This window comes from Muscardinus avellanarius (genome assembly GCF_963383645.1).
Source record: "Muscardinus avellanarius genome assembly, chromosome: 2".
NCBI lineage: Eukaryota > Metazoa > Chordata > Mammalia > Rodentia > Gliridae > Muscardinus > Muscardinus avellanarius.
In genome coordinates this window covers 66,290,695-66,310,658 of record NC_137787.1, presented here as the reverse complement: position 1 = coordinate 66,310,658, position 19,964 = coordinate 66,290,695, and the positions used below count along the sequence as shown (strand labels likewise).

The 19,964-nt window shown below is 41.7% G+C and overlaps 1 protein-coding gene across 1 annotated transcript in view; it reads left to right on the top strand.

Moving 5' to 3' along the window:
• Positions 1–17,579, top strand: part of BBS5 (Bardet-Biedl syndrome 5) — a gene marked incomplete at both ends in the record, with an annotated part of 35,310 nt that extends 17,731 nt beyond the window's left edge. Inside the window, 6 exons of the mRNA XM_080719943.1 lie at positions 2,420–2,515; positions 6,426–6,488; positions 9,765–9,899; positions 14,686–14,769; positions 17,310–17,333; positions 17,478–17,579. Of these exons, the coding sequence (XP_080576069.1) occupies positions 2,420–2,515; positions 6,426–6,488; positions 9,765–9,899; positions 14,686–14,769; positions 17,310–17,333; positions 17,478–17,579 (504 nt within the window). The remainder of the gene's footprint in view (positions 1–2,419; positions 2,516–6,425; positions 6,489–9,764; positions 9,900–14,685; positions 14,770–17,309; positions 17,334–17,477) is intronic.
• Positions 17,580–19,964: the final 2,385 nt, after the last annotated feature.

Here is a 19,964-nt window from a genome sequence, read left to right as displayed (position 1 = left end):
CTCATCTTCTAAGAGCGAGATTCTGTTCCCCATGTGGTCTAATCGGTTGTTTGTGCTTTGAATTGAGGCCTTTACTTCATTAATTGCATCCTTTATCTCTCTTTGGCTCTCTCTGAGTTCTTTTCGAAGCACCTCTATTATTTCTACAGTTATTTTCCTGATTTGATCTTCTAGAAATCTCTGATTTTCTGTTTTATCAGGTTCTGATGTTGTGGGGTTGTGCACATTCATTGCTCCAGTGTTATTCCTCTTTCCCATGATTTCAGAGGTTTGTGCCTTCTCTGGGTTCTTCCCTTGGGTCACTATGGCTTCACTTAAGGTGCTCTGGATCTCGAGTCTGTATTATCTCAGACCCCACTACTCCTTTACTGGGTTGTATCACAGAGTCTCCGACCCAGGGAGTCGATAGAGGCTGCTTTAAACTATGGGGGGTGCCAGGTTGCACGTTCTCCTATGGTGTGATATCTCTGCCACCACCACTCCCTCACTGGGTCAAGTCCCAGGAGGCCCAATACTGCGATTTCTCCTCTGTGGCCCGCAATTTGACTCACTGTTCTTGAGTACGCAGATGTAGCTGTACTGGACTCGGTGAATTCACTGCTGCTGCCGCCGCCGGTGGCAATATGGCACCTCTGCCACGCCCTCGGCCATGAGGCTGGCGTATTTTTTCTTCTCTGGTTTTGATTTCCACTCTGAATCCCTGCAGCGTGTGCTGAGCTCAGCCACTGGGAGCTTTAAATGCTCTCTGCGCTGAAAGATCCCGCCTGGCTGTTCCGCAGCGGCTCTCCTGGCTTGCTGTAGCCGTCCGCTGAGTTCGCCGCTGCCGCCGGCAGTATGGCGCTGCTGCCGCGTCCTCGGGCGCGTGTGTCTCCTCTGTGGCCCTGAGCTCTGTTCTCAGTCCACTTTCTCTCTGGAGCCTGGTGGGTTTTTTTGTTTTTCTGGTGATGGTGTTTTCTGGCTATGAAAGGCGCTCTTTTTGTGGTAATGGAGATTGGTTGTTAGCGGGACTCTTAAGCCCCTCTTTTCTCGGTCGCCATCTTCCCGGAAGTCCTCATATAACTCATTTGGTGGCTTTTTTTTCCCCCTTTTTTATTGGTACTGAGGATTGAACCCAGGAGCATTCTGCCTCTGAGATACACCCTCGGCCCTTTTAAAAAAATTTTATTTTGAAACAAGATCTCATTAAGTTGCTAAGGTTGGCCTCAAACCTGTGATCTTCCTGTCTCAACCCCCCAAGTACTAGGATTAGAGGTATGTGCCACAACACCCAGATTTTCTCAGATTGTGAATAATAACTGTAAGAAAGGAAAACAGTCTTTTCTATGGAAGTTACAAGATCACTTAGAAACTGGCAGGCTAGCACTTTGTAGTCAGTACCCTTCTGTACATGTGTCCCACTCCCAGATGTACTGGTTTCATGTTTCTCCTGTGAAGAATCTGTCCAGGGAAAGCCAGCCCACCTGCTTAGGTTGTGAAGTCTCACTCCAGCCTTAGGGACAGCGCAATGGCTTCAAGAGTCTTTTTCTTTATTTGCAGCTTCCCTAAAATCTAACAATAACATCTAATACTTGTGAAATTTGTACTGTGTGCCAGGCACTGTGCTAAGAGCTTTATTAACATGCATTATTTAATCAAATCATTTTTTATATTTGACCAAATACACCAAGAGGAAATTTACCAATGGTCAGACAACTATACTGATTTATTTCCTTCCTTCCTTCCTTCCTTTCTTTCTTTTTCCGGTACTGAGAATCGAACCCAGGGGCATTTTACCTCTAAGCTACACTCTCAGCCCTATTTTTTATTCTTTAGTTTGAATCAGGGTCTCACTGATTTGCAAAGGGCCTCACTAAGTATCTGAGGCTGTCCGCGAACTGGGATCCTCCTGTCTCAGCCTCCCAAATGCTGGTTACAAGGGTACCAAGGGTGCGCCACTTCTTTTCTTTTCTTTTCTTTTCTTTTCTTTTCTTTTCTTTTCTTTCTTTTCTTGTTTTGTACTGAGAGTGGAACTCAGGGGCTTTCTACCTCCAGGGTACACCCCCAGACCTATTTTATTTTTTATTTAGAAACAGGGTTTCACTAAGTTGCTGAGAACCTAAGGTGCTGAGGCTGGCTTCAGACCTGCAATCTTCCTCTCTTAGTCTCTCAAGTACTGGGATTACAAGCATGTGCCACCACACCCGGTTCTACTGATGTCTTGATGTTTAGACTCTGCCGGTGATTTAATGATTACTGATTCCAGATTCTAGCTCCCAGACATCTCATTATATCGCCCTCCAGTGAGTGATGGAGTCACTGATACCCCACAATACTCAGTATTGGCATTAATCCACTGAGAATTATTCTGGTGTTTAAAAAATAAAGGATAGATATTTAAACAAATTATCATTGATTTATCTCTCTATACTCTTTTTTACAGGGAAATTTGGGGACTTTTTTTATTACCAATGTGAGAATTGTATGGCATGCAAATATGAATGACAGTTTTAATGTCAGTATACCTTATCTGCAAATAGTAAGTACATGGATTTTGGTGACCTTATTCAAATATAGAATAAAAAAATTCTGTTTAACAGTTAAATAGGATAAGATGTGTTTGTTCTCTTTCCCTTTTTACATGTTTGTAGTTATTAGCTAGGAACATACTTTTTTTTTAATACAGTACTGGAGATTGAACCCAGGGGCATTCTGCCTCTGAAATACACTCCAGCCCTATTTTTTCATTATTTTTTAGTTTGAAACAGGGAGTCACTAAATTGCAGAGGGCCTTGCTAAATTGATAAGGTTGGCAACTAATCCCAAATTCTCCTGTCTTGGCTTCCCCAGGTAACTGGGATTATAAAACCTGAACCTATGGACATTTATTTTTCTCTTTCTTTCTTTTTTCTTTTTATTTTTTTGTACTGGGAATGGAACCCAGGTGCTTTCTACCTCCAGGCTACACACTCAGACCTATTTTATATTTTATTTGGAGAAAAGTTGCTGATAGCCTCACTAAGTAGGTGAGGCTGGCTTTGAACCTGTGTGATCCTCCTTCTCAGTCTCTCAAGTATTGGGATTACAAGCTGATGCGAACATACTTTTTTGTTGATAATATACAATTTAAACATAGAAAGACTCAATTGTACTTATATTCAAAGAAAACAACATCATTATCAACTGCTATTAAAATAATTATGCTTAATTCTAAAAATTTAAATAGTTACCATGTAGAGTAAGGGCTTATTTGTTCATTTGTTTTCTTTTATGGTACTGGGAATTGAACGCAGGGAAATTCTACCCCTGAGCTACATCCACACCTGGATTTCATTTTTTATTTTTAAACAGTCTTGCTAAATTGCTGAGGTTGGCCTCAAACCTGTGATCCTTCTGTCTTAGCCTCCCAAGTTCCAAGTTCTGGGATCATAGATGTGTGCCACCATACCTGGCAGAAAATAACATTTTTTAAAAAAGAATTGTTGAGTCGGGTGTGTTGGCGCACGCTTGTAATCCCAGCACTTAGGAGGCTGAGACAGTGAGGATCTCAGCAACTTAGTGAGACCCTGTTTCCAAATAAAGTATAAAATAGGTCTGGGAGTATATCCCGAAATTAGAAAAGCCCCTGGGTTCACCCCCAGTGCCACCAAAAAAAAAAAAAGAGAGAGAGAGAGAGAGAGAGAGAGAGAGAGAGAGAGAGAGAGAGAATTGTTGGCCTAAGAGAAGGACAATTCTTTGCAAAAAATATTTGCTAAAGTGTTTGATTTCTGAGTTACTTTAAAATACCTGATCATTCATTTGCCAAATATTGGGCACTTACCATGTGTTAGGTACTAGAGGTACAAGCATAAAAATCATAAACCAATATGCAAGCTGGTAATGGTGGCTCACACTTGTAATCTCAGTACTTGGGAAGCTGAGACAGGAGGATTACAGGTTCAGAGCCAGCCACAGCAACTTATTGAGGCTCCTAGCAACTTAAGGAGACCCTGTTTCCAAAACAGAAAGTAAGAGAGGGCTGGGATATAGCTTCGTAGAATGCCCCTGGGTTCAGTCCCCAGCACCACACACACACACAAAAAAAATAGAAAATAAACCTTACCTTCAAGGAGCTTTCAGTCTGGTAGAGGAAAGCAGTGCATAAACAGAAAATCAAAAAATTTGATAAGATGAAAATCATTTTATTGTTGGTTATATTGTACTTACATGTGTTGTATCTCACTCAACCTATCCTCTGTGGCCCTGAATAATCACTGAGTGGTAAACAGCCTTGTGATTTCTGCTCCTTAAGTAAGATATTTTTTGTTATTTAAGAAAAGGGTTGTCAGCTATGGCCTCTGGGATGAGTTCAGCCTGGCCCAATCAGCCTGCAATATGATCTCAGCACAGTTGGTCACTGCGTAGCCAGAGTCTAACTTCAGCTCTTTATGTATAAACTCCTCCCCCTTCTCTTTTATCAGCCTGCGCCACCTGGTTAGATTACTGGATGACAACCAGGGCGCAAGTGTTATATGGTTTGAACTGGGACTGTGTCTTCCTGTTGGGATGTAAAATCATGGTGAAAGGGCAAGTTTTCATGCGAGTTACTTTTAAAGCCAGCCAGCCTTTCTGTCTGTCTGTCTCTTTTACTCAATCTTTCACCTTCTCATCTTTCCACCAGATGGAAGCGTGACATGCCATCACCTGCCATAGAGGCTTCACCTCCGGGCTGGGGGCTGTCACAACATAAGGGCCTTCATGGTTCTCCCTTTTCCAGCCAGCAAGTACATTTTGCGTGTCTTTGTACAGGCTCCATTACTCAGTCGCCGACCTTTCCTGCTGATGACTGTCATCCTCACATCACTTACCAGCTAATGTCAGTTACACGTGATCTGTCCCAGTCTTCCTTCGTGGCTAATGATGAATGACCATAAACCTACTTTATGAAAAAAAAATGGAAAGGGTTTTTGTTTTTTTTTTTTTTTTTGCATTTAGTCACCTACAATATGAGAAACAGAGGCACATATGATTTTTGTGTGTGTGTGTGTGTGATACTGGGGATTGAACCCGGGGGCATTCTACCTCTGAGCTACACGCCTAGCCCTATTTTTTATTCTTTATTTTTGAAATAGGGCCTCACTAAGTACCTAAGGCTGACTTCAAATCTGCAATCCTCCTGACTCAGCCTTCCAAGTGCTGGGATTACAAGCATGCACCACCACACCCAGCTGCACACATGAATTTTAAACTAATCCAGCCTTAGGAATCACTAAAGTCATGGGTTCACTAGTTGGGCTCAGTGGCCCATGCCTATAATCCCAGTACTTGGGAGGCTGAGACAGGAGGATCACAGGATCAAGGCCAGCCCTGACAATTTAGTGAGACCCTGGTTCAAAATAGAAAGATCTGGGAATGTAACTCTGTGATTAGAGTGCCCCTGAGTTCAGTCCCCAACACCACTCACAAACACACACATACACACACACACACACACACACACACACACACACACAGGACATTGGTTTATCATAAGTAAAAGATTATTGGCCTTTTGTGTAAAATATTCAAGACAGTTGACTCTCTGAAGTGAGGAATATTTGAGTTAGATAATTGTGTGGTGTGTGTGTGTGTGTGTGTGTGTGTGTGTGTGTGTGTGTGTAGTACAGAGGCATCTTACCTCCAAGCTACACCCCCAGACCAATTTTATTTATTTGGAAACAGGGTCTGCTAGGTTGCTGAGGGTCTCACTACTTGCTGAGGCTGTCCTTGAACCTGTCGCGATCCTCCTGTCTCAGCCTCCCAAGCGCGGGGATTACAAGCGTGCACCACCACGCCCGGCGAGATGTCTTCTTTATACTGCCTTCTAAGTTTGCCACAAATTTTCAATATGGTCATGGTTCATTTATTTGATATCTTTCTTCTCTCTTCTCTTTTTCTCTCTCTTTCTCTTTCTCTCTCTCTCTCTCTCTCTCTCTCTCTCTCTCTCTCTCTCTCTCTCTGTGTGTGTGTGTGTGTGTGTCTCTCTCTGTCTCTCTGTCTCTCTCTCTCTTTCTCTCTCAGTCTGTCTGTCTGTCTTTCTCTCTCTGTCTCTCTCTCTCTCTCGGTATATGTTGTTGTTGTTGTTGTTTTTGTTGTTGTTGTTTGGGTTTGTTTTTTGTTTTTTTTTTTGCGGTACTGGGGATAGAACCCAGGGGCATTCTACCTCTGACTACACTCCCAGCCCTATTTTTTATTCATTAAGTAGCTGAGGCTATCCGCAAACCGCAATCCTCCAGTCTAAGCCTCCCGAATGCTGGGATTACAAGTGTTCACCACCACACCTGGTTTCACGCTCTGTTTTTAATAAAGGAAAGGAGAGAATTCTGTTTTTTAGACTATGAAAGTTGTTTTTTACAAAAACTTAAAAACTTGTATTAAAGAGTCATTACTATCATATAATAAAAACATGCATTTTTTCTTTTTTTATCTAGCGTTCAATAAAGATTAGAGATTCAAAATTTGGTTTAGCTCTTGTCATAGAAAGCTCTCAACAGGTAAGATTATTTTACATTTTTATTAACCTTTGGTAGATTTAAAAAATTATATGATGGCCTAGGTTTTTACTTTTATTTATATATAGTTAGAAGTTTACATCCAAAAAGAATATTAGCTAATGAAGATAATATGAAGGTATGGAAAGTGTCTGAATACACTTCATATTTGTTTGTTTGTTTGTTTGTTTCTTTTTTCAAAACTGGGGTTGCAACACAGAGGAATTTTACCTCTGAGATACACCCCCAGCCCTATTTTTTATTCCTTTTTTTTTTTTTTTTTTTTTTTTTGCAGGTCTAGGGATGGAATCCAGGGGCATTCGACCTCCGAGCTACACCTCCTGCCCAATTTTTATCCTTTATTTTGAAACAGGGTCTCACTGAGTTGCAGAGGGCCTCACTAAGTAGCTGAGGCTGTCCGTGAACCACGATCCTCTGGTCTCAGCCTCCCAAATGCTGGGATTACAAGTGTGCACCACCATGCCCAGCTTATTTTTTATTCTTTATTTTGAAACACAGTCTCACTAAATTGCAGAGGGCCTCATTAAGTAGCTGAGGCTGTTCATGAAACTACGATCATCCTGTGTCAGCCTCCCAAGTAGTAAGATTAAAGTGTATACCACCATGCCCAGCTTTGCCTGTGTTTTTTTTATTGGACAGATATATCATTATTATCATTGTGATTATTTTTATTTTTTGTTTGTGGTTCTGGAGATCAAACCCAGCGGTGTTCTACCAATGAGCTACATCTCCAACTTTTTTTCATTTTGAGACAAGATCTCACTAAGCTGTCCAGCTGGCCTTGAACTTGCTATTCTGTCTCAGCACACAGGTAGCTGGAATGACAGACATGTGCCATAGTACCTGACTCGCTTACTTAATTAGATCGAGTCACTGTGCTAAACACTTTCATATATTTCCTTAGTCTACAACTCTGATATAGTTACTATTTTTCTGGAGAAGTTAGGACTTTGTCTATGGTTTCTCAGCTGAAGTGCTGGGGCTGGATTTTGATTGCAGAACTGATTGATTCATAAGACTTTCAAAAACACAGATATATATAGAATCATACATGAATACTCTAAGATTTTATATTCCCAAACACTGATTATACTGTATCTAATTTTAAACTGCTACATCTCCATTAGGTCATGTTTTTTCAGAGCTACATTTATTTTTTTATTTTTTATTTGTGGTCCTGAGGATTGAACCCAGGGGCATTCTACCTCTGAACTATACCCCCAGCCCTTTTTATTTATTTATATATATAATATATATATATATATATTATATATTTATATATTTTGTGTGTGTGTGTGGTACTGGGGTTCCTGGAAACCCTTCTACCTCCGGGCTACACTCCCAGACCTATTTTATATTTTTATTTGGAAACAGAGTCTCAAGCCAGTGTGGCTGGCTTCGAACCTGCGCGATCCTCCTGTCTCTGCTTCCCAAGCGCAGGGATTACAAGTGTGCGCCACTACACCCAACTTTATTTTTTTTATTATTTTGAAATAGGTCTCTCTAAGAGGTTTCTGAAAGTCTTGCTAAGTGCTACAGCCTGGTCTTGAACTTGTGATCCTCCTGCCTCAGCCTCCCAAGTACTGGGATTATAGATCTGAGCCATCATGCTCAGCTTATAATTACTTTAATAAAATATTTTAAAATATATTTTTTAAAGTGGGTTAGATGGGCTGGGCTTGGTGGCGCACACTTGTAATCCCGGCATTTGGGAGGCTGAGACCGGAGGATCGTGGTTCGAGGACAGCGTCAGATACTTAGTGAGGCCCTCTGCAACTCAGTGAGACCCGGTTTCAAAATAAAGAATAAAAAATAGGGCAGGGGGTATAGCTCGGAGGTCAAATGCCCCTGGGTTCCATCCCCAGACCCACACACACACAAAAAAAAAAAGTGGGTTAGATGGGCTGGTCATATAGCTCAGTGCTTTCCTAGCATGCTGAGTCCCTGGGTTCTCCCTAGTACTCCCCCCACACAAAAGGAAGTTATAAAATCACTTCTAACTTTTTTTTTTTTTCTTGGTGGTACTGGGGATGGAACCTTTTTTGGTGGTACTAGGGATGGAACCCTTCTACCTCCGGGCTACACTCCCAGACCTATTTTATATTTTACTTGGAAACAGGGTCTCTTAAGCCAGAGAGGCTGGCTTTGAACCTGCGTGATCTGCTCTCTCCGCCTCCCAAGTGCAGGGATTACAAGCATGCGCCGCCACGCCTGGCAAAAAAATCACTTCTAACTTCTAAAACAACTCACCCCTTTCCCATTGCTTAGACTACCATTTATTGAGTACTTATTATGTTCCAAAAACTGTACCAAGCTATATATATATGGACATATGGACGTGTGTGTGTGTGTGTGTGTGTGTGTGTGTGTGTATTTATCTTATTTAATACAACTTGATAAGCATTTTATGGTTAGAACATCGAGGCTTAGGTAGGTTAAGGAAAACCATTCACAGTGGCACATGCATGTAATCTTGGAAGGCTGAGACAGGAGGATCTCAGGTTCCAGGGCCAGGGCAGAGTAACTTAGTGAGACTCTGTTTCAAAATAAAAAATAAAATAGGGGTGAGGGCATAGATTAGAGGTAGAATGCCCCTGGGTTCAATCCCCAGTACCACATGCAGAAAAAAAAGGGTTAAGAAAAGTAAGTCTCCCAGAATCATACTGTTAGTAAATTAGTTGTAGAATCCAGACACATGTGCTGTCAACTCAAGCATGTGTTCTTACCTATTACAGTATGCTACTTAATTTTTTGATACTCCTAACAACCTATAATAATAAAGTTTTCCTAATTCTTTAAGGAGATAGCCTCAGGCCACTTCTTCTCATGTGTAGTCTATGTTTTTTGAAGGTGTAACTCTAAAAAACTTAGTTCCCTTTGCCTTCACCATCTACAGTGTAGCTTTTTGTAATTTTGAAAGATCAGCTCATATTTATAAGTGAAATCATGTGATATTTGGGTATGCTTCAGGATAATCCTGTGTGATTGGGTGGGAGGATAGAAGTTCAGGGAAGAGAAAAGATGAAGCAGCCTCGGCCACCTGTTGCTGTTGCTTGGAGCTCCATGATGACTACATGAGGGGATCCTGTACTCTTTACTTCTATACGTGCTTTTTACTTTTGATTTTAAAGTAAGGAGTTTGTTTTTAAAAATAAACTTGCATGTTGTGCTCTAAAATAAAGATCATCAGAGCTGTAGTTTATCATATACTGTATATACACATACTCAGGCTCTTTTCTTTTTTATTTCTTCTTGTAGAGTGGAGGATATGTTCTTGGCTTTAAAATAGACCCCGTGGAAAAACTACAAGAATCAGTTAAGGAAATCAATTCACTTCACAAAGTCTATTCTGCCAGTCCTATATTTGGAGTAGATTATGAAATGGAAGAAAAGGTAATCTGTTCAATATGTGAAACCGTGTGTGTGTGTGTGTGTGTGTGTGTGTGTGTGTGTGTGTGTGTGTGTTTTACTGGGGATTGAACCCCCAGGGGCAATCTACCTCCAACTTGTACCACCAGCCCAATTTTACTTTTTATTTGGAAGCAGGGACTCACTAAGTTGTGGAGGGCATCACTAAGTTGCTGCCATGAACCTCTAATTATCCCATCCCAGCCTCCCAGGTACTGGGATTACAGACATGCACCACTGTGCCCAGTTCCAAGCCCTATATTAGTTTTTATTTGGAAACAGGGTCTCACTAAGTTGCTGGCATCCTCGCTAAGTTGCTGAGGCTGGTCACGAACCTGTAATCCTCCTGTCACGGCCTCCCACATACTGGGATTACAGGCATGCACCACTACACCTGGCTTTGCGTACCACGTAACTTGAAACTGTTAACATGATGAATATACAGACTCCTCAAGTGAGTGTGGCCCCTGGACCATCTTTAATTGGTGACTGTTGCCTGTCTTCTAACAGGCTGCTTCATCCTCATTCCTTCATACCTACCCTTAGGGGAGCAGCCTATCCAGAGAAGTCTCCACGTGCAGCTCCTCTGATGCAGACAGGCCTGAGTCTTTCACTCTGTCAGCATATACTTCCTGTGCCCCCCACCGCATGGACAAACATTATAGACCTCCTGGATGCCATTGCACCCCCGCTGCCTGCAGACCAGCACCCCCAGGAGTCGCTCCATCACTATGTCTCTGTCCTTTCCTCTTGAACAGTGCCTCTGCCATCATGGCTTTGGAAAAAGAAATTTTTTTTTTGAGATGGAATCTTACATTGCTCAAGCAGGTCTCAAACTCCTGTGCTCAACCAATCCTCCTGCCTTTGCCTCTTGAGTAGCTGGGACTCTAGGCATGTGCCACCACAACCAGCTCATTTTGAAATGTTTTGCATTCCATGCCCATACATCTGTTCTTTGCCTTCCATATGATTTCTGCTTGCCACGCCAGTCCCTGCTCTCCAACCACATCAGCCCTCGTTTGGCTCGGCTGGCCTCTCCGCTGGGATCCTGGTCTCTGGATCTGCCACTGGTGTCCGTCCACCCTCTCTGGTGCCCTCTGCCATCCACTCCATCACAGGCTCGGTCACTGTTCGTTCTGTCAGAGGCGCCATTGGCTCCTTTGGCTCACCCTGGTCCCATCCCTGACCACCGTGCCGCAGCTCCCCTGGCTCTCTGGAGCCGTGCTGGCGCCGTCACTGTGCACTAGAGGGGCGCTCAGCCTGTGGAGCCACGCCACAGCCATCTTCTCTCTCTGCCCTTGGACTCCATCTTGGGAGCAGAGGGGACCAGGAAGCAGGCAGAGAGTGGCTCCAGAGTCACACCCTCTGGCTTCAGCAAGCATCCTACCCTTCAGGCTCTTCGTGGATTCCTCAGTAACAGCACCTGCTCCTCCAGCTTCCGGATCTTGAACCGTTACAGATGGCTAACAAATCATCTTTCTGATCCTGACATACTCAGCTCATTTTGGTTCCAGATCCTTGTGAATATTGTCACATAGATGAGGATTCTAAATAATGTAAACTGAATTTCTTATTTCAGAGTTTACCTTTGTAATTTAGGTAAGCAAGTAACTATCCAGGTAAGTAAGATGCACCAGGCCTAAAATGAGCATCTCAAACTTGGCATGCCTAAAAGTGGCCTCATCTTTTTTTTTTTTTTTTTCCCTCACAAAGCAGTATCCTGGCTGGGCATGATGACACATGCTGTAGTCCCAGAACTTGGAAGGCTGAGACAGGAGGATCACAGATACAAAGTCAACCTCAACAACTCAGCAAGGTTCTCAGCAAATTAGCAAGACCCTATCTCCAAATAAAAAAATAGCCAGGCGTGGTGGCACACGCTTGTAATCCCAGCATTTAGGAAGCTGAGACAGGAGGATCGCAGGTCAAGGACAGCCTCCGCTACTTAGTGAGGCCCTTTGCAACTCAGTGAGACCCTGTTTCAAAATAAAGAATAAAAAAGAGGGCTGGGATGTAGTTCGGAGCCCCTGTATTCCATCCCCAGACCCACAAAAAATAAAAATAAAATAAAATAGGTCTGGGACATAGCTTGGAAGCAGAATGTCTCGGTTTACATCCCAACGCTACTGGGGGGAAAAAAAATCCTGCTGACTTATCCTTTTTTTCCAGCATTGTTAAAGTTAGTTGTGCTCAAAACCTTGGAATTTGCCTCCATCCCCCCCACCATCATTATTTAAACATTGCATCAGTAATGCCAGTCTCTTCTCTGTTTCTATTTCTTTCCATTCTAACTGCAGTTACTACTGTTATTATTGCTTAGGGAATGATGTTATGGAAGAAGGATGGTTCTTGAAACCTGATTTCTAATCCTAGTTTCCCCTTTTGTTTGTGGTCCTAGGCACATCTGAGCTTCAACTTCATTATAAAATGAAGAAACCCTCTCTCCCAAAATTATGCTCGATAGGCTACTTCCCCTGCCATTCTCTCTACCTGTCGGTTCTCCTCTTCTCCCCTCTAGTACATGCTGATATCTAGCCACGTAGCTCTTTCCCTCATGGCAGGCCCGTCTCTCTGCCATCTGAAGTCTTCAGAGAGGTCTTCCTGACCATTTTTTTTTTTTGGTGGTACTGGGGTTCCTGGAAACCCTTCTTTCTACTTCCAGGCTACACTCCGAGACCCATTTTTATAATTTTTTATTTGGAAACAGGGTCTCTCAAGCCAGCGTGGCTGGTTTTGAACCTGCACAATCCGTCTCTGCCTCTCAAGCACCGGGGATTACAAGCGTGCTCCACCACACCCGGCGTCTGCCCTTTTAAAATAGCAACCCTTCCCCATCACCCCCTACTTCCTTTATGATTATGATAACACTGATCTGTGTCCTCCACTGTAATGACCTCCACGAAGCCACTGGCCTTGTCTATTGGTAGAATGACTGTATTTACAGCAGTCAAGTCGCACTTGCTAGGCTCTTCTGAATAGCCACAGTTTGGGGCTGTGGATTACCTGTGGACATCCACAGTGCTGGCCAGTCACTGCTCTGAGAGCTTCATGTGCATCATGTCCCTTAATCCTCTCCACGGTGCCCATCTCACAGTCAAGAAAACTGCGGCTTCCATATGTCAGTTTACCTGTACAGTCATAGGGCTGTGAATATGGGTGAAGCACTGAGGCTATCCTCAGATTAGGGGATTAGATCACTTCCTGGCAAGCAATGTACTTCTCCACAAACATCACTTCCCCTCTTTAAAAAGTTCAAATTGGCCGGGCATGGTGGCACACGCTTGAAATCCCAGCTTTTGGGAGGCTGAGACAGGAGGATCGCAGTTTGCAGCCAGCCTCAGCTACTTAGGCCCTTTGCAACTCAGTGAGACCCTGTTTCAAAATAAAGAATAAAAAATAGGGCTGGGGGTGTAGCTTGGAGGTCGAATGACCCTGGGTTCCATCCCAGACCTGCAAAAAAAAAAAAAAAGTTCAGATTATTTGGGCTGCCTTTAAGGAATCTCGGTAGACCCTAATCTGCGTTTCCCACCTTATCTACGAAGCCACTGTCTCTCATTGTTCAGCCCATGCACATTGTTCACCTTGACTTTGGTGTGTTGCTCCCTGGGGTTGTTCAGGACGGAAGCCCTGCTCCTCTTCCTCCTGAGCACGCTCTCCTCGTCCTTCAGCCACAGCCTGTCATTTCCCTCCTTTGCTGATGCTGCCAGGAGAACCCTCTCCCCTAACCCTGCCTCACGGAGACCACCCTCTTCTTCTTAAAGGCTCAGATCATATGCCAGCCTTTTTTTTTTTCTTTTTTTTTTTTTTTTTTTTTGGTGGTACTGGGGTTCCTGGAAGCCCTTTTACCTCCGGGCTACACTCCCAGACCTATTTTTATATTTTTTAAACAGGGTCTCTTATGTCAGTGCAGCTGGCTTCGAACCTGCGCGATCCTCCTGTCTCCGCCTCCCAAGCGCGGGGATTACAAGCATGCGCCACCACGCCCGGCCATATGCCAGCCTTTTCTTCATGAAAATTTCACAAGGCCAGAGTCCTGCTACTGCTAAACTCTTATAATAAATACTGCATTTGTTACAGCCAGTTTACGTACACTGAACCATATGATAGTTAATATTTGGCCATTTCTTACGAGTGGCAATTTCATATGATTCAATCTAATAATTTTATTTTCTCTCAACTCTCAGAAGATTGTAAACCTTTTGTGGGTAAGAGCAGGGATTTTATGCCTTTGGTAGTACTGTCATAGTACCTAGTATTATAAAGATACCCAAATGTTTGAAAACTAAACACAGTAAATATCGGCACTATATTTTGTTTGGCTTCACCTTTAGAATATTCCATATGCCGGGTGTGGTGGCGCACGCTTGTAATCCCCACAGTTGGGAGGCAGAAACAGGAGGATCACGCAGGTTCGAAGCCAGCCGCGCTGGCTTAAGAGACCCTGTTTCCAAATAAAAATATAAAAAATAGGTCTGGGAGTGTAACCCAGAGGTAGTAGGGCTTCCAGGAACCCCAGTACCACAAAATAAATAAATATGTAAATTTTTCATTATAATTTTTATATTAACCTCAGATTTAACAGCTTAAAGTTTAACCAACTAATTGAATTACTGAAGTTAGTTTTAATAGAAGATAAATTATACAGTGACTTTTTTATAAGAGTTGAGTGGTTATAATTGTGTTGTCCTTTTATAAGTTTACAGCTCTGACAATACATTTTCTAAAATTGTTTTGTCTCTGATACATTTTGACATTTGTTGTCTTTTTTTAGCCACAGCCCCTTGAAGCTCTGACAGTTGAACAAGTTCAAGATGATGTAGAAATAGACTCTGATGATCACACGGATGCTTTTGTGGTGAGCAACCCAAAGGAGGACTACTAAGTTTCTTATGTTTTGTATCTGAGTCATGCTTACTTAAATAATAGTGTGTGTAAAACACTGTAGAACATGAGACCTTGTTTTGGTTTTGGTTTTTTGTGGTACTGGGCATTGAACCCAGAGGGGTTTTACCTCCAAGATGCATCCCCAGCCTTTTTTTTTTAAACAGGGTCTCTTAAGCCAGCGCGGCTGGCTTCAAACCTGCACAATCCTCCTGGCTCCGCCTCCCAAGCACAGGGATTACAAGAGTGCGCCACCACACCCGGCCCCCAGCCTTTTTTATTTTTTGTTTTGAGACAGGGTCTTACTAGGTTACTGAGAGTCTCACCAAGTTGATGAAGCTGTCCTTGAACCTGTGACCCTCCTGTGTTAGCCTTCCAAGCACTAGAATTAAGATGGGCTCCTCCATCCCTAGTGAACTCAGAGACTTTTTTGACGTGAATTTGAGGATTATTTATTTTGTCCTGGAAATTGAACCCAGGGGATTTCTACCTCCAAGGTACTCCCTATCCCTTTTTCTTTTTTATATTGAAACAGGGTCTTGCTAAGTTGCCAAGGATGGCCCTGAACCTGTGATCCATTATCTCAGCCTCCCAAGTACTGGGATCAGACACATGCCACCATGTGTGGATCGAGGGTTTTTTGGTTGTTTTTTTTTTTTTTTTTTTTCAGTACTGGGGATGGAACCCATGGGCATTCTACTTCTGAGCCACACCCCCAGCCCTATTTTTTATTCTTTATTTTGATACAGGGTCTCACTGAGTAGCAAAGGGCCTCACTAAGTAGCTGAGACTGGCTACGAACCGCGATCCTCCCGTCTCAGCCTCCCAAATGCTGGGATTATCAATATGGGCCACCACGCCTGACTTGGGGATAATTTTTTCTTAAGTGGGGAATTTCTTTTGTGACAATACTTTTTTATTTTGGTACTGGAGAATGAATCCAGGGACAATCTACGTCTGAGATACATATCAGCCCTTTTTATTTTTTATTTTGAAAAAGAGTCTTACTAGGTTGCTGAGAGTCTCGCTAAGTTATTGCTGAGGCTGTCCTCAAACCTGCTTGGGAGGCTGAGACAGGAGGATCGCACGGGTTCAAAGCCAGCCTCAGCTACTTAGTGAGGCTTTTAGCAACTTAGTGAGAACCTGTTTCCAAATAAAATATAAAAAAGGTCTCGGAGTATAGCCCGGAGTTAGAGAGCCTCACCCCCAGTACCACAAAAAAAAAAAAAAAAAAAAAAAAATCTATACTTTCAAGCCAGGCGTCGTGGTGGCACACACTCCTAATCCCAGCATTTGGGAGGCTGAAACTCGAGGATAGCGGTTAGCAGACTGCCTCAGCTACTTAGTGAGGCCCTCTGCAACTCAGTGAGACCTGGTTTCAAAATAAAGAATAAAAAATAGGGCAGGGGGTATAGGTTGGAGATCGAATATCCTTGGGTTCCATCCCCAGTCCCATAAAAAATAAATAAATAAAATAAAATAAAATCTATACTTTCGCCAGGCGTGGTGGCCCACGCTTGTAATCGCAGTGCTTGGGATTCTAAGCCAGCCTCAGCTACTGAGTGAGGCTCTCAGCAACTTAGTGAGACCCTGTTTTCAAATAAAGTATAAAATAAGTCTGGGAGTATAGCCCAGAGGTAGAAAAGCCCTTGGGTTCTACCCCCAGTACCACCAATAAATAAATAAAATATATACTTTCCATAATTAATCTTTATAATTTTAATTTATGTATTTTAAAGGGATATATATATATATATATTTGAATGAGAAACTCCCTTTCCAAATTGGTATTATTAATTAATAACCAATATAACAGTAATGCTTTCTTTGTTTTTTGTGTTTTGTTTTGTTGCAATATTGGGGATGGAACCCAGGGGCATTCTACCTCTAAGCTACATCTCCCAGCCCTATTTTTTCATTCTTTATTTTGAAACAAGGTCTCACTAATTTGCCAAAGGCCTCACCAAGTACCTGAGGCTGGCCGTGAACCATGATTCCCCTGTCTCAGCCTCTCAAATGCTGGGATTATAAACGTGTGTCACCACACCCAGCATAGTAATACTTTCTTTATGCTGTGGCCGATGAATGTGACCAGAATACCTCTCTGGTAACAGATGCTTTCAAATGTGTGGAATCAGTGTAAAATGTTTAATTATAAACTACAACTACTTCCCACTCTATGCATTTGCTGACACATTGAAGTACTGATTGCTTTGTTTTGTTTTGCCAGCATCACTCTTTTTATTTCCTTTCAAGTTAACAAAGCTAATCCTACATTAATTTTAAGGCACATTAGTAGAGCTTAACGCATAACTCTTATAGACATTAATACTAATTGACAGAAGAAATAAATTTTATGCCAGCATTATAGAAATAGATGGGAAAATCATTCAACATACAATAAGAGAATATGAAATAGTTGCAACATCATTTCTGCAAATTAATTACCTGTTCCTTAGCCCACTGATCTATTTCATGTCAAATACATAAAATATAATTTTCTTTGTCTTATAGGCTTATTTTGCTGATGGCAATAAGGTAAGGAAATTTTACATAGAGTATACTTTTTAAACTTTCTATTTTCCAACATTTAGCATTCACAAACTTATGTGAAACCTATTTTTTTTCCCTTTCCTTGCCTACCTTCTCTATTCCCATCTCATCCTCTTACCTCCCAAAAAGCAACAAGATCGTGAACCTGTATTTTCAGAAGAACTGGGGCTTGCAATAGAGAAATTGAAGGATGGATTCACACTGCAGGGACTTTGGGAAGTAATTAGTTGATCTTGAGTTGAGCTGGATTCTATTTAAAGATATCTCAAGATTAAAGACAATAGTTCCCTGCTATAAATCATTGAATAGGTTTTATATTTACAGCTTTTATATTTAAACCTTTTAAGAAAAAAAAGTTTGTTAGTGATTAAGGAAAAACATTTTTAGAAAACTGCCAGTTTTCTAAAAGTTATACTTTAAATTGTAATCGAAATGTATCTGGTTTATAAATGTTTATTTTGTATGTAATAATTGTAAAATATTAGTTGTCAAATATTAAATGATTGTATCATGTTGGGTTTAATAAAGAATTTGTGCAGCACTATTTATTGTTTTGAAGGTATTATTTTAAAAATAAGGCTATTCTTTTGGAATAATCAAAGAATTTCTTTCTTAACAAAAATATGATTTAAATATATTATCAGATAACTAAATGTAAGCTAAAATACAAATTACATTCCTTAAATGCCATTTTTAGGGTATCATTTTTATAAAAACTAAAAAGTATAACTGTATAAAAGTATCGACCTCTGTAGCATCCAAACTAGTCATTTTGGATACTAGTTTGTAGATAATTTTGATATGTTTTGGGCAAGAATGCATTTATTTCATAAGAAAGTAGATTCTTTCAATTATTTACTTTCTCCCTGTTTGTATTCATTGAAACATTTTTTGAAGTTTTCAAAAATAGTACATTATTTTTCTGATTTTTTTAGCTATATAAAATTTGGTGAGCCGGGCATGGTGGTAAACGCTTGTAATCCCAGCATTTGGAGACTGAGACAGAAGGATCGCAGTTTATGGACAGCCTCAGCTACTTAGTGAGGTCCTTTGCAATTCAGTGAGACTCTGTTTCAAAATTTAAAAAAAAAAAAAAATTGGGCTGGGGTGTAACTCAGAGGTAGAATACCCTTGGATTCCATTCCCATTACCGCAAAAAAATAAAAATAAAAACAAAATGGCGACCTCTTTAGCATTATTCAGTATTTTTGTCTATTGCTTCAGTAAAAAGCTTTGTACAGAATAATTGGAATTAGCCAAAGGAACCCTCTTTCTCTAGTGGGAAAGGAATGAATGTGTAAAAACACTTAAATATGAGTCATCTAAAAAATCACTCACACACCCCCTACCAGCTTCTCCCAACCCATGCTGATGAGATGTACAAGTAGTAAAACAAAGCCAACCAAAACATATGCAACTATGCACACAACCATAGACAGACGCTGTACATACAACCTAGTGTACCCTGAGTGTATTAAAAATCAATGAACAGCCGGGCGTGGTGGCGCACGCTTGTAATCCCCGCACTTGGGAGGCGGAGACAGAAGGATCATGCAGGTTTGAAGACAGCAGTGCTGGCTTAAGAGACCCTGTTTCCAAATTTAAAAAAGTATAAAAATAGGTCTGGGAGTGTAGCCCAGAGGTAGAAGGGTTTCCAGGAACCCCAGTACCACCAAAAAAAAAAAAAAAAAAATCAATTAACAGCTGGGCATGGTGGCGCACGCTGTAATACCCACACTTGAGAGGCTGAGACAGGAGGATCACACAGGTACGAAGCCAGCCTCAGCTCCTTAGGCTTTCAGCAACTTAGTGAGACCCTGTTTCCAAATAAAATATAAAACAAGTCTAGGAGTATAGCCCGGAGGTAGGAAGCCCCTGGGTTCCACCCTCAGTACCACCAAAAAAAAAAAAAAAAAAAAAAATCAATGAACAGAGCCAGGCGTGGTGGCGCACACTTTTGTAATTCCTGAGCTTGGGAGGCGGAGACAGGAGGATCGCGCTGGTGCGAAGCCAGCCGCACTGGCTTAAGAGACCCTGTTTCCAAATAAAAATATAAAAAATAGGTGTCTGGGAGTGTAGTCCAGAGGTAGAAGGGCTTCCAGGAACCCCAGTACCACCAAAAAAAAAAAGTCTGAAATGGGCTTCTTAAAGTGGAAAAGGATTTCCATGCTTTAAGAGATGAAGTTATTGTAACCTATAATAAGGAGTCACAAATAAAAAGCTGTCATAAATATTGTTTAAATACAACTTCTCAGGCCGGGCGTAGTGGTGCACGCTTGTAATCCCCGCGCTTGGGAGGCAGAGACAGGAGGATCTTGCAGGTTCGAAGCCAGCCCCGCGCGCTGGCTTAGGAGACCCTGTTTCCAAATAAAAATGTAAAAATAGGTCTGGGAGTGTAGACCGGAGGTAGAAGGGCTTCCAGGAACCCCAGTACCACCAAATAAATAAATAAATACAACTTCTCAAGCAAAAAGGCTTTATAAAATTGCCAGCTACTAAGGAATCATCTTAAATGTCAAATCGTGGTGTCTGCATCTGACTCACTCAGTAATCTTTTCAAATGTTACATGTTACGTGTAAAGAGAAATGAGTCATTTATTGTTTTAACAAGGGAGC